Source organism: Hemibagrus wyckioides, linkage group LG16 (genome assembly GCF_019097595.1).
Source record: "Hemibagrus wyckioides isolate EC202008001 linkage group LG16, SWU_Hwy_1.0, whole genome shotgun sequence".
NCBI lineage: Eukaryota > Metazoa > Chordata > Actinopteri > Siluriformes > Bagridae > Hemibagrus > Hemibagrus wyckioides.
Genome location: NC_080725.1, coordinates 199,705 through 213,412, shown reverse-complemented (window position 1 = coordinate 213,412; position 13,708 = coordinate 199,705). Strand labels below are relative to the sequence as shown.

The 13,708-nt window shown below is 38.4% G+C and overlaps 1 protein-coding gene across 3 annotated transcripts in view; it reads right to left on the bottom strand.

The window, feature by feature from the left end:
* Nucleotides 1-725: 725 nt before the first annotated feature.
* Nucleotides 726-13,708, bottom strand: part of auh (AU RNA binding protein/enoyl-CoA hydratase) — a 31,652-nt gene continuing 18,669 nt past the window's right edge. For all 3 annotated transcript variants that reach the window (XM_058412182.1, XM_058412181.1, XM_058412179.1), the window contains 4 exons: nucleotides 5,816-6,003; nucleotides 4,041-4,091; nucleotides 1,838-1,885; nucleotides 726-1,407 (listed from right to left, as the gene is read on the bottom strand). In XM_058412182.1, coding sequence (XP_058268165.1) covers nucleotides 1,330-1,407; nucleotides 1,838-1,885; nucleotides 4,041-4,091; nucleotides 5,816-6,003 — 365 coding nt within the window. In that variant the 3' untranslated portion in view covers nucleotides 726-1,329. The remainder of the gene's footprint in view (nucleotides 1,408-1,837; nucleotides 1,886-4,040; nucleotides 4,092-5,815; nucleotides 6,004-13,708) is intronic.

Sequence of the window (13,708 nt, the reverse complement as noted above, 5' to 3'; positions counted from 1 at the left end):
AGCTCTTGCACCAGACTGGGATTTTCTCTTTTTCTCTTCATCTCTGTCCTCAGTCAACTGACAAGTGCAAGCCCATGTTTCTTGGCGGCCGACCCTTAGCATACATACTAATCCCTTTTCTTTAACATCTACTGCATAACTCTTTTTTCTTCGAGAGGTGAACAGAGCCCCGAAACCAAATAAGACATGCATTTGTGGAATGTGGTATTAATGTTAAACTGCTCAGCCACTTCCTGTGGCAGGCCGGCTGGCTGAAATAGACTGCAGATTTGCCGAAGCTTTTTGAAAGTGGAATGCTGTGTGCTTTAGGTGTGGTTTTCTTACTGTGTGTGGGAAGGACTTTCCAGAGAGAAGGCACAATTTAATGACTCAAGAACCATACTGTTCGCTTTATTCGCTCCAGACTTGGACTGAATGATGCAATAGGTCTAGGACATAGGTAAAAAAAATAGCAAAAGACTTCAGCTTACTGACTGTCATGTAAAGCCCATTTCACACTGTTGAGCAGACTTTCAAGATGATTACTTGCCACACTGTAAAATAATCCCTAAAAAATGTCTGGAGTATCTAGCAGACTGCAGTAAAATGTCCTCAGCATCAGACTGTATTCTGCTTTAAACCATATTCTGCTTAAATCATCGATCAGTGTGAGCTGTAATTATGAAGATTGCAGGAATGAAAAAAAAAGCACTTTTGCTTGATTTATACTGAAGAAACATACAGGATTTCATCATTTTTGTGAGTTTTATTGCATTTGTTCTCCCTACAAAAAAAAATCACAAGTCAGATACTATGGAATAGTGACAGTGTTAAGATATACATCATATGCTTATAATACATAACATATGCTTTAGGGAAAAGCGAGCAGGCTTGTTTAATGCACTGGATCTGTTGCATTAGATATTGGCTATGGTTGCATTTGATATTAGACACTGGCTTTTAAGCAGCTATACAGCAACTATATATCTGTTTTATTGGTGGCCTGAATTTTGAAACACTTGATTGAACATTTAAAGACCCTTGGAAAGACAGGGACACATTTTCACGACACAAAACTAAAGAAAAGAGTAACCGGTAAGGAACAAAAGAAGGACAGAGAGACACACCATGCAGTTTCATTCATATGTGAGGAACATGTTATGGACAGACACTCCTTCTCTCCCTCCATCAACCTCAAGTCCGTGTGAGTGAGATCACTGGTCTTTTTCTGACAGAGGGCCAAGAGCTGGTCAGGCAGGCGCGTGGCAGCAGGCTAGTGCTTTCTCTGTGACTTCTGTCAGTAGCCGTGAAAGGAAATTCGGAAGGCAGCGGATCGGATTTGCTCCCAATTTACTCGCCCTTAAAGCGAGGGGGTCTCTTCTCTTTAAACGCTGCCAGGCCTTCGAGTCTGTCCTTTGTTGGGATGACCTAAAGGATGGTACATCAATGTAGAAAAAGTCAGGGTTCTCCTAAAGGGGGTGTGGGTGGTGGGGTTCAGGGTGTCTGTGATTTTTAAAATTTAGTGCAGCCAAAAAATAAATAAATAAATAAATAAATAAATAAATAAATAAATAAATGATAATTTTAATGTAATATTCGGTGCATGAAAAATGCATAATATGTGTAGCTTTTTAAATTCTGTCCTTAATCAATAGTAAAAAGTATTACTGCACGTGTTTGCATAATATTTAAATAGTTGGACTATGTACTGAGGGTTGTGTTTTTTTTGTTTTGTTTTTTCTAAGTGACCTAAATATATAGAGCTATATTTTACTGCAGTGAAATGAAACTGCTATTCCAACCAATGACTTTTGACTTTCTGTATATTCACAGCATGTGGTTTGAATGGAGGTCATACCTGAGCGTAGCATGCCTCCTCAATCGCTAATCCTGTCGTTAAATCCACCTGAGGGACGAAAAACAAACAGAGTGTAAATAAGCTGAAGCCGAAAAACCAGTAATACATGTGGCAATGCAACGCAGTGGAAGAACACGAAAAAGAGACACGGTGCTAGGATTGTCACTGTCGTTTATAACAACAAGCTTCTGCTCGTCAGCACACATGAAGAGTTTGTATAAGAGTATATTTTAGCGTTTTTACATAAAACAGTAAGTCACTATAGAAACAGTAGCGGTTACTGTGTCAGTGACGACGCTGACTTTCACTTCCTATAATGAGCACTGATATTTCTACCCAAAAAACAACTTTAAAATAAATGTCATGAACATTTCCTTTTCATATCTAATGCAAGCTTTATAGTAAAGTCTACCAGGTGACAATAGGGATGGACAGGAGACTGACCTTTATAGGTTACCTTGGCATTTTACTGAAATATCCCAGAAATATCTCCACAGCCCCAAACTACACCAGACAAATAACCTTACAGTTAAGGACAGCTTCTTCCACAGAGCCAGATCGATGCTAAAGCCCACTCTCTCATGATGCTGATGGATCAAAATGTGTTGAGTAATTACGGCTAGTGGCTCTGATCATACTTCCAGCTGCAATCCTTTTATTATTACACTACTCAAATACATCGTATTAGTCTCCTGTGCTTAGTAACAGTCACAGGCAAAACTAATTCTCAGAGTTTTTAACCTAAGGAGGGCTTCAGGAAAGAAGATCATCTTCTCAGTCACGTGAGCCAATGCATTTTTTTGGTCTTAATAAATTCCAGCGAGAGGCTGGTGATGGGACGCCTGTTTGTAGCTGGACTGGAACTTGTGTCTCAGACAATCCACAACACATAAAACACACACTCTTTAATCTGCAGATTCTTTCATCTCTTCTATCCTGGGGAACAAAGTAGAATTATTTTTTCCCCCCATATTTCACTTTATATTCTCACACACACACAACCACTTTATTTATTTATGATGTTAATTACGACTACTGTACATTTTTATACACATTACCACAGCTGCGCATCTCACATATTTACCATACACATTTTATACCTGTAATGTATAATGTACAGTTAATCTTTAGTCTGTAAATAATGTGGTGAGTTATAAATATTAATATTTTCTTATTTGTGCTAATTTGTTGCGTCCTGTTCACAAACATCTCCACGAGAATTAATACAGTACTCTCTACTCTACCATCTCATTATGAATAAAAATGCAAGTGTTGGCAAGTGACTGCAGTGTAAAAGAAATAACACACACTGTTGATTATTTTCCTATAACAGCATTTCCTAAAGTTGTTTATGCCATATTAAAAACACTAAATCTCTTCCCAAGCAGGTCTTGCTCCATGCACGTGTACATGTACAGAATATGTAAACACTAACATTTAAGATGAATTATTTCAGTAAAACTCCTCTGTATAATGCATGGAATGTAAATTCACAATGGAGGAGCTGTAAAATCTGACCCTCATGGATATAGGGCTATAAATAATGATGATATTTGAGCGTCTGAGACGTAATGCATCGAAAGCAGCTTCTGGATCCTTATAACACAATTAATGTTCAATAAGCATTAAAGTCCATAATGCTGTCCAGCTTGGCACCAAATCCCAATCCGCACCTCTAATCTACAGCATCGTAAGCATTACCAGCTGCATCATTTCCAAAGTATTTGCTGTATTTAAACCCAGTTGTCCAAATTCCCTACTGGGGTTTTAAAAGTAGGTGCTATGTAAAAAATGACAAAAATGACAACACTTGTCAGGGCATCAGCCTAATTAATGACTTCCTTTGACCTAAAGGCTGCATGGCGCTGACAGACCGGCCCCTGGGTTCAAGGTGGTGTCATGGAGCAGACTCTCACTGGCATCTAGTGTAGCAGCTGAAGCCAGTAGTTGGGTTGCCACTGAAGAAACACCACATTCATATGATCCCCCAGTTCAGTTCTCTTAAAACAACAACAAAGACAACCTTGGTCTGATAAATACTAAAAGCTTATGCACGAGGCTTTTTCATTCATCAAGACCAAAAATACTTAATACACCACTTGTCTAATCCATTAGAGGTTCGGAGGAAATGAACACAAATGACTAGGATTTTATTTTCCAGTTCACAAATGAAAATATGATATTACAATCTGTATATTCTTACCTCTATGCCCTGGTTGATGGCCAGCTTGGCCATCCGGACCGCAATCGGCCCCTAAAAGGACGAGCACAGCATGTAATCAGAAATTGCATGAAGCTTCTCCTACAGACCATTTAATTCACATCACCTCGCTCTGGCTGTGACATTAACGCAGTGAGAAGTGTTACCAAACATTGTACACCAGAATGGCCAAACCTACGTTAAACTTCGTTCTAAAACATTTACCTTTTCAAATATTCTTTTCTCCTGGTTCTTTTGGACCACTGAACTGTTGAATTCTGATTGGTTAGAAGTTTTCTAGTTGTTGTTATTTTCTATAACAGCAGCTCTGGCAGTACTCAGTAAACCTCATGCACATAATCAAAATCCAGTGAATATAAAAAGTCTGTACTTTTGTCAAGCCAAGATGAATTATTGTAGAACTTTTCCAATCTTTAATGTGATAAAACAAGCAAAGAAAATCATGTGAAAAACAAACAGAAACTAATGTGTGTACGCCTTTTTATAGTGGGGCATGTGACTGTGCTCAGAACTAACAGTCATTCAGGATATCATCATATGTGTCTCACCAATGAAGTGATTCTAATGAAGTCCAAATAAAGAGTAGCTGTTTCTGTAGGGTTTTCTTGACATCTTTTTGGTTTTGTGGAACTGCTAAAGCCATCATCGACTGAGAGCTTACAAAGCATGTACAGATTCTCACTGTTGAATGGTAGAAGGGTACACAGGTACAAAAAATCTCCAAAACATTACCTGAACCATGGAACAACATGAAGGACATGATCAAAATGTGGAGTAAAATGGAGCTCCACAGTGACATTAAAAGAACAGGACGTCCTTCCAAAATTGACAAAGGAACAAGACAAAATCTTCCCAGGAAGGCTGCCAAGACACCTACAACAACAATCAAGGAGCTGCAAGAATATCTGGCAAGTAGTCTACTGGCAACTCCCTACATCAATCTCTCTTAAAAACATTCAAATCATCCAAAATTCTGTAAAACCATACATGCAATTACCCCAAACCATGTGGCAGAATGGTCTGATGAGACCAAGGTAGAGGTTTATGGTCAAAATCCTAAAAGATGATCCTTCAGAGAACACCATATACCCACGGCAGTGGGACTGTAGCATTATACTGCATCAAAGATAGCTCCAAAAAAAACTAATAATAATATCTATTTCAGTACAAAACATGTAGCCCTCTGTTAGACAGCTGAAGGTGAAGCTAACCCTAGCATAAGAACATCCCAAAAAACAAATCCAAGTCAACAGAAGAATAGCTTGAGAATGGAGGATCAATATTTTGAAGAAGTTCGCCCGAATCTAAACCCTATCCTAAACTCACGGAATGACTTGTAGAAAGCTGTGCACAGGAGATTGCCTCACAATTTTTGCAAGGTAAAGTGCAATAAAATCGCAAAATCAAGAAGTTGGCAGACTCTTTACCCAGAAAGCCCGAAAGCTGCGTTCAGGCAGAAGATGCTTTCTCAAAGTATTAGGTAATGGTTGTGCGCACTTTCCTTTTTTCCCCTAAAACATTTCTATTTGTTTTTCACTTGAATTCTGTTGCTTGTGATAATCTGACATGATGTATTTTGGGTTTCATTTTTCCTCTGTAAATGTCTAAGTTTTCATTAGGCTTTCTAACACATTTGGGAGATTGTTCAACAAGTCAACAAAAAGATAAAATTTAAATTAAAAAAATATTGTTTTGTGACCTTAGTGTGCAGTGTACAAACTGTGTCCATCCAGAACTGGAGAGAAGGTGAGCTGTACCTGTGGGTTAAACTCTCGGGCTAGCTCCAGAGCTCTCAGGTACGCTGCATCGCCGCTCTTGTTTTGCTCCACAGCGTGGTTAACGAGCCCCAGAGTCTTCGCCTCAGCACCATCAACCACCCGTGCAGCAAAGATCAGTTCCTTAGCCAAGGACACTCCTATAGTCCGTGGGAGACGCTGGGTTCCCCCTGCGCATGCACACACGCACGTACACACACACACACACACACACACACACAACCAGTTCCATTTACTGTGTTTGAATAAAATCTGAAGAATCACACAATGACACTCAGTTCCAATAATAAACAAAAGACTGTCAGACATAATAAAAATAAACTGTATGACCTTTCAGAAAGCAAATGGACACTCTTGAGAAAGCTCTTAACTTCTGTGATAAGTGAAAGCCGCAGTGTCTTGCTGACATACATATTCACCGAGTCGGCTCCATTACGTCAATGCATTAGCACAGTGAAACCTAAATCCCCCTGCAGCTCCCGGAGTTGGATTATTAAGATAATGTCAACCTCAAGGATGAGATGAGTTCTCGATTTCTAAGCTCCAGAAATACCCATGAACCAAGCTCTACAGATATAACAGGAGGAATTCCAGATGAGACACTGACCAATCAACCCTTGTTTATTGGCAACATGGAAAAGTTTCTTGGTATATGATGACAGATATCCAGCTTTTTACAGACTCTTTTTAGTGAACCCAAGTTCTGTATTCACACCAGAGAAATATTTTAAGAATTTAATGCAAAGAGGCTCCTGAGTGGCACAGGAGAAAATGCAGTAGAATAGGCAAGATGACAGAACTGCCCCCTGCCAATCAGTGTGACCAATCTTAGGTGTCTGGGAGTAGGGTATGCAGAAGAGGGCAGATGCTGATTATCCTGTGTGTGTGTGTCATAGGAAGCAAGTGCTAGCTCTCTCTCTCTCTCTCTCTCATATATATATATATATATATATATATATATATATATATATATATATATATATATATATATATATATATATATATATATATATATATATATATATATATATATATATATATATATATATATATATATATATATATATATATATATATACACATACATACACACACTATATTGCCAAAAGTATTCGCTCACCCATCCAAATAATCATAACATACATATATATACATATACATATATACACATATACATATATATATATACATATATATATATACACACACATATATATATATATATACATACATACACACACACACACACACACATACATATATATATAATTTATTATGTGATCCTATATCATCTATCATCTCTATCTTATTTTAGATCTAACTGAAAGTCTGACCTGGATTAGACTTATTAAAACACCACACCGTCAACTCTAGACAAATCTAAGCTTACAGTAACTCCCACTAATTAAGCTCTTTCACCAAACAATTGCTGCTGCCTTTAATGAAGCACTAATTTAGAGTCCCATTAGAATCTGAGAATGGAAAATGAATAAGTCCTTTAATTCAAAACTTGTTTAATATTCCTTATTAAATTATTAATAGCAACTAAGCTATAATAAAACATCCCCACATGTTCAAACCTGGCATTGTTTAAGAGTACATGATATTTTTATAAGAATATATATTTTATTCTATTAGGTCATCTTCAGACTTCAGGGCTAGACATGATAAATAATTAGCAGCTTGCATTAATGGACAAAAAACTTAAAAATACTTCAGTGTTCCACCCATCTTTAATGAGATGGCAGAAATTGAAGGAGAATGAGTTTTTTCTGTAGCCAGCAATCACTGCACCAGGAGCATTGCAGAGAACCTCACTAACACCACAGGTCACATCATCACACAATGTTCTCAGGTTTTCAGTCTTTTTACTGGCTTGCACAACTCTCACCCAAGTTCACGAGGGAAAAATGTTTACACTTGAAGATTCAGCTACATGTTGCATAAACTCTCAGTGATGAAGCAACCTTCCACTTTCACCACACTACAGATGAACCTTCAGTTCCCTCTTAGTGCCTTGACGATAAATCAAACGAAATCATGCACATCTGGGCGCATCTCGCATCGCTGACAAACAGACTGACTGTTGTGTTTGTAATTTTTTTCCAGGAAATCTGATGATTGCCCTGAATGTTTCCCAATATTTGTGGGAAAACAAGCTCATCAACATTAATTACATAAGAGTGTAACAGTTGAGGAAAGAAATGTGGGACAATCAAAAACCTGGAAGGTTCAAAAGTGAATTTATAGACGAGGAAGTTTTTTTGTTGTTGTTTTCAGATCTTATTTTCAGATCTGACTCACTGTGATAGCAGGAAAGGGAAAGAGAACACACATGATTCAGCTATTAATGTCATTTCTATGTCAATAAACATCTATGAACAGAGTAGTCTTTTTAGCCACTTACACAAACAAAGATATCTAACAAGTTCCAGCGAGTGAACTTGTGTCCTTACGCAACGCAACGTTTTCTTAACATGGCAGAAATTTTGCAAGAGATTCGAGGAAAACCTTGCATCACAGCACAGTCGTAGCCAGCATGGAAAATGGCCCATCCTAGTTACAGCATGTGTTTGGAAAGGGATCTTTTTTTAAGTTCAGGGTAAAAAAGACTAAGCTTGCTGTCTGGACATGTTTGTGAAAGCATGATATACTGTCAGGGTGGTTGACCTGGAGCTTTGCCCTGAGCTGTTTGGAAATCGTCTGTATGTCCCAGTCAGCGAGATGATTATAACATACTGCATTCCCAGAACTGTTCAGAGGTGAGGGTCAGTGCAGTTCTAACCCTTCTGAAGAAGGACAGCTCCTGGAACTGAACTTCACTGGCACAAACCTTAACCTGGTAACTCTCTGCACTCAGACATGCAGCAGGAGTTCACTCAGGCCACATCAGTCCCCGCTGATTTACGGAGAATCTTTGGGCTTTCTAAGAACTTACAGGGGACCGTTAGACAGGTGGATGGGACATTCCCACTCACACACACAGAGGTAGGAAAGAAAGGAAATGTCTTCAGGGTGTCTATAGAGGTGTTTTGAGAACTTGCTTAAAAAAATCAAAAGGCACTAGTCTGAACAGAGCGTATGTTACAGCTCCACATTCCTCTTTATGAACAGGTGATGTCATACTGCTTCTGTGCTTGTACAGTCTCACACACACACACACACACACACACACACACACACACACACACGGCTCCAATTACAAAACGCCTGGATTTCACTTCAATCATTCCGTATTACACAAGAAGCTCATCCGGTCAGAGCATACAGAAATCCACAAAGCTCCCTGATGGTGTATACGTCCTGCTTTAGCACGGAGTTTATATCATCTCTCGGTTTACTGAAGAACTGTATGCTCTCCACGAAAAATTCATGTTTCATGGTTATAGACTCAAAATACTAGTGTAGGATAGCAGGTGATTATATAAGAAAAAAAGGAAATTCCTGAATAAATTAAATAAGTAGAAATATTATCATTAATATATATATTTAACCTCAATTGATTTTTTTCCTAAGGCTCTCATGAGACACACGTCTGATTAGTGCTCTGAACTGAAGAAGTTATTACAGCTACATACACACAACAGAGAAATATACTCCATAAAACGAATAAAAGCAAGCCTTCTGTACATAATAAAAGTGTTTAGCAAAGTCTAACTTACCCGGAGACATTATTCCTGGGTTTAAATTAAATCCCACACATGAGATATTAACTTGAAAGACAAACTCCTCTGTATGACCGGTTCCTATATTAGCCATGCAGAGCATGTCAGGTTGTGAATGATGTAATCAATCTTCATGGTCTCTGGCATACGAGCTCCTCCGAGCACATTTAACTTGATGAAAGCTGCCGTGATGGATGACTGCTTGCCACAGATGTTAAGATGATTTGGGGAAAACGGTCAATCGTTTCTTGAAGTAATGTTCCATGGTTGTACTGTCTTTATGGGAGAATATAAAATACTCAATGGCACATTAAACATCAGAGACAGTTTGCAATGCTGGAGTTCATTTAAGATTTTCTCTCACCACTTATCACACTGACACCAGAACAGCAGAGTTAAACAGCGTTTTAATGCTGTGTCACATGGAATTGGACCACTTTTAACAGGTTGTCATCACCACCCATCCACATGGAGCTATTTTTGGGCTTCGTTTAAAGAGCACTTGTTTCTATCCTTTTCCTTTCCTTTCTCTAGCCTCTTTCTTTTAACTAAGCTGTTTGTATTATTCAATTTGTCCAATTTATCTTGATAATCTCCTTGTTTTGTTCAATGAGCTATGTCACATTTTGTGCCAGTAATTTTGATGAGTTTTTTGTGTGTGTGCTTTTTCTTCTGGAGCATTAACGTATATACTAAGAAAATGTAAACAAAGCATCATCATCGTCATCATTATTATAAAAGAACATGTCAAAAACATTCTACAATCCCAAATTTTGAACATTTTTTTTTCCCTGACCACTATACATTCTTTTTAAGTCCATGTTTATAATTAACACTACTGTATCATTTAAATATACTTTATGATGTCAGTGATGTGTGTATGTGTAGTGTGTAAGTGACTAAAAGCTAAACAAATCTACTTTACATTGATTTATCAGTAGGAAGTGTTGAGTCATTATAGTAAAACTCACACTCTGGGATACTGTATGGTCAGATGGTCAGATGATGATGTGTGCATGTCTGCAGTGTTTACACACTCGTCTGCGTATCATATGCATATAAAGAACGTTTCGAAGCAACGTTTATCAGATCATTATTATTAGCATATCAGAACCCGTCCATTAGGTTTCACAATCATATGCACAGAGGAGTTAAACACAAAACTTTCCTCTGGTGTCCAGATTATTGTTATGGGCTGAACCTTAAAAAATGTCTTAGAAATATAAATTAAAATATATTTTAAAAAATGTCTTAAAATCCAGAAGGCTGGTACACAAAACGGTCCAGAAGGTTTAAAGCTTACATGAGAGGTTGGCAAAACACCTGTAGAAGACCCCCTGGGTAGTGTCAGTGCTCAATAATGGTCCAGAATAGCAAATCGGTGTATGACTTGAGACACAGTGTTAGTGTCCTTAGCAGAGGTAGATTTTAATCTTCATTTTTTTATTTTTTTTTATTTCTGGGAGACATTAGTGTAGCGTTTCCAAATAGCGAAGAGGACTAATGTGACACCCAGTGATGTTTCAAAACAAAATCTGTCTTCAATATTTCTATTCATTAATAATATTATTTAAATGAAACAAAGGAGGAGATTGACAGTTTCTTTTGCAACCCCTTTAGTTAAAAAAGCTCACCTTTTGTGAGTTTGCTTTAATAAACAAAGAATTAATGAACATAATAAATGACCCAAACAAGCATGTTTATGTATTTCCAGATTTAAAAACACAAAAACATCTTCCACTGGCTGAGCTATGAGCGGTCAATGGGACTAACAGTAGGCCTGATTGAGGTGCTCAGGATGGACTTTACTGCTTCCAGAGCATTAAAAGATCATGAGCAGGATTTTGTCATCAGTGCAGAACTTAACATGGAAGCCCATGTAGATTGAATATCATACTGGTTACGGGTTCTGAGGTTCTATTCCTGGTAAGGATGGAGCTACAGTCTCAGCTAGCTGAAGCTTACTAAGAAAGCCATGAGCCAGAGTGGATATCTATTATTATCTTTCACCCATCAGATTGAGACTAGATTTAACGAGTGCTTAATAGCCAAGTATTTGCTTAATTGCCATGTTGTAAAGTAAAGTCACAGGTCTCGCTTTCCCATAGGCTTAAAATAAAACTCCCTAGTTCTGTTCCGGTCAGTTCGTAACAGCTGTTGTTATGTTCCGGACAAGAGTATCCGTTAACACGAGGCTACCTACTGTAAGAGGGGAAAAACTGTGTTTGTGAGCCACTGCTGCAGCCCTGCTGAGGATCTGGGCCAGGAGAACAGTGGTGTGGGAAGAAACTAGAAGTAGGTCAGAGGATTGGTGGCAGGTTTCTGTGACAAATCAATGAACATCCATGAAATGTTTTCCTCAATTATGTGGAACAGCTTGACTCAGTTCTTCATAAATGAACTGATGTGCCCTAGCAATCTAATAATCTGCTGGCTTTGTGTGACAAAGAAAGAAAGAATGAGTTCAGACAGTGGGAAAAAAAATTTGTTTTCATTAGACTAGCTAGTCAAGCTGCATGTGAGATATGGGCTGTGTCACACAGATGAACTGCTTCTAACTGCAGTTTGGGAGAGCAATCTATCATTCAAGATTCAAGATTCAAGAAGCTTTACTGTCATTTCCCCCACATGTATCTGACGCAGTACAGAGTGAAATGAAACAGCGTTTCTCCAGGACCTGGTGCTACAGAAACATACAACATAAAGATCAAACACAAGAACAACACAGAGCTAGGACCGAAAGTTCGTCCAAGCCACATAAAAACACAGGACACTTAGTGCCGAAAAAAAAAAGAAAAAGAACGTGCAATGAAATGTAAATGAAATGAAATAAAATGAGATTCCAGTCGAGATCATTAGATATTGTTTGGGTCACATCAGTATTATGATTTAAAATATTTTAAAGTCTAACAAGCCAGACCTCAAGCTTCACTGGTGAGCCTGGCAAGTTATGTCAATAAGGAGAATTTCACACTGGAGGTTTATTCTGAAACATCACAGTGTGCATGAAAAGTTGTTCATGTGAACTCTGTCACGTGAACCAGGAAGCACACCGAATGTGACTCTGGCTGTATTAGATGGTCAGAGTTCATTTGCACTGGAACGGTGCCAGGATTCCCATGAATTTAACTCCAACCCATACAGCGGGAAATCCACCTAAATATGGTCAAAGCTGAAATGGCAGTCAAACACAGACCTCTGCATAAAGCCACGCATTTACATTTACTGCATTTAGCAGACGTCCTTATCCAGAGCACAACTGAGGATAAGGGCTTTGCTCAAGGGTCCAGCAATGGCAGCCTGATGACCTGGGGATTTAAACTCACAACCTTCTGATCATTAGAACAATTGCCTTAACCACTGAGGCACTGCTCACACAGAGTTTACTCAGCATTTGTGCTTCAAAGTACAAAAGCTAAAATAGGATTCCAAACACATTTTTTTTCAGTCCTGTGACTACGCCTGCTCAACTATGTGATTATAACCTGAAACTACAAACACACTGAGGTACGAAAACCCAATTTCATGATCCTGAAGCCTGTGTCCAGAAAAGCACACCAAACATAAGGAATATGTTCTACTCACCTAAAAGGAAAGGTCACAGAGAAACTACACTGAACCTAACAGACATCCAGAAGATCCCTGATTATATGTCTCCTAAAGTGCATTCAGTGAGCAGGTGAATTTAAAGCATTATTGGATTTGTGATGTTACACATGATGTATAAAAAGTGGATTAGGACAAATGCTGGGAGGTTTCTGCATCGGCTGCACAGTGAGCTCAGACTCTGGTCAGAACAGTTTCAAACTGACCGAGTATTAAAAATAACATCATCTCAGAAATAAGAGCTGTTTCATTTCCACGAATTTGGATGCACTTGCAGAAGTGTGACCACAGAAATATGTCAAGCCTAATAAAGGAACATTTCTATTTCTCTCCATGTCGCACGGATAACAAGGAATTCTTTCAGGGCTCAGAGAGTGGGTTTGCAAATAGAGGTCTTGCACATTCTGATACAGTATCAGACTTTTGAGAGAGAGAGAGAGAGAGAGAGAGAGAGAGAGAGAGAGTGTGTGTGTGTGATTGCATCACTTATTAATGCAGCAGTACACACAGAACAGATGAAGAAATGGATTCACATTTGCAGTTTCTCATATATTATCTTATCAGCTCAAGCAGCTCTGAACCTGCAGCCGATTCCACTGAAGTG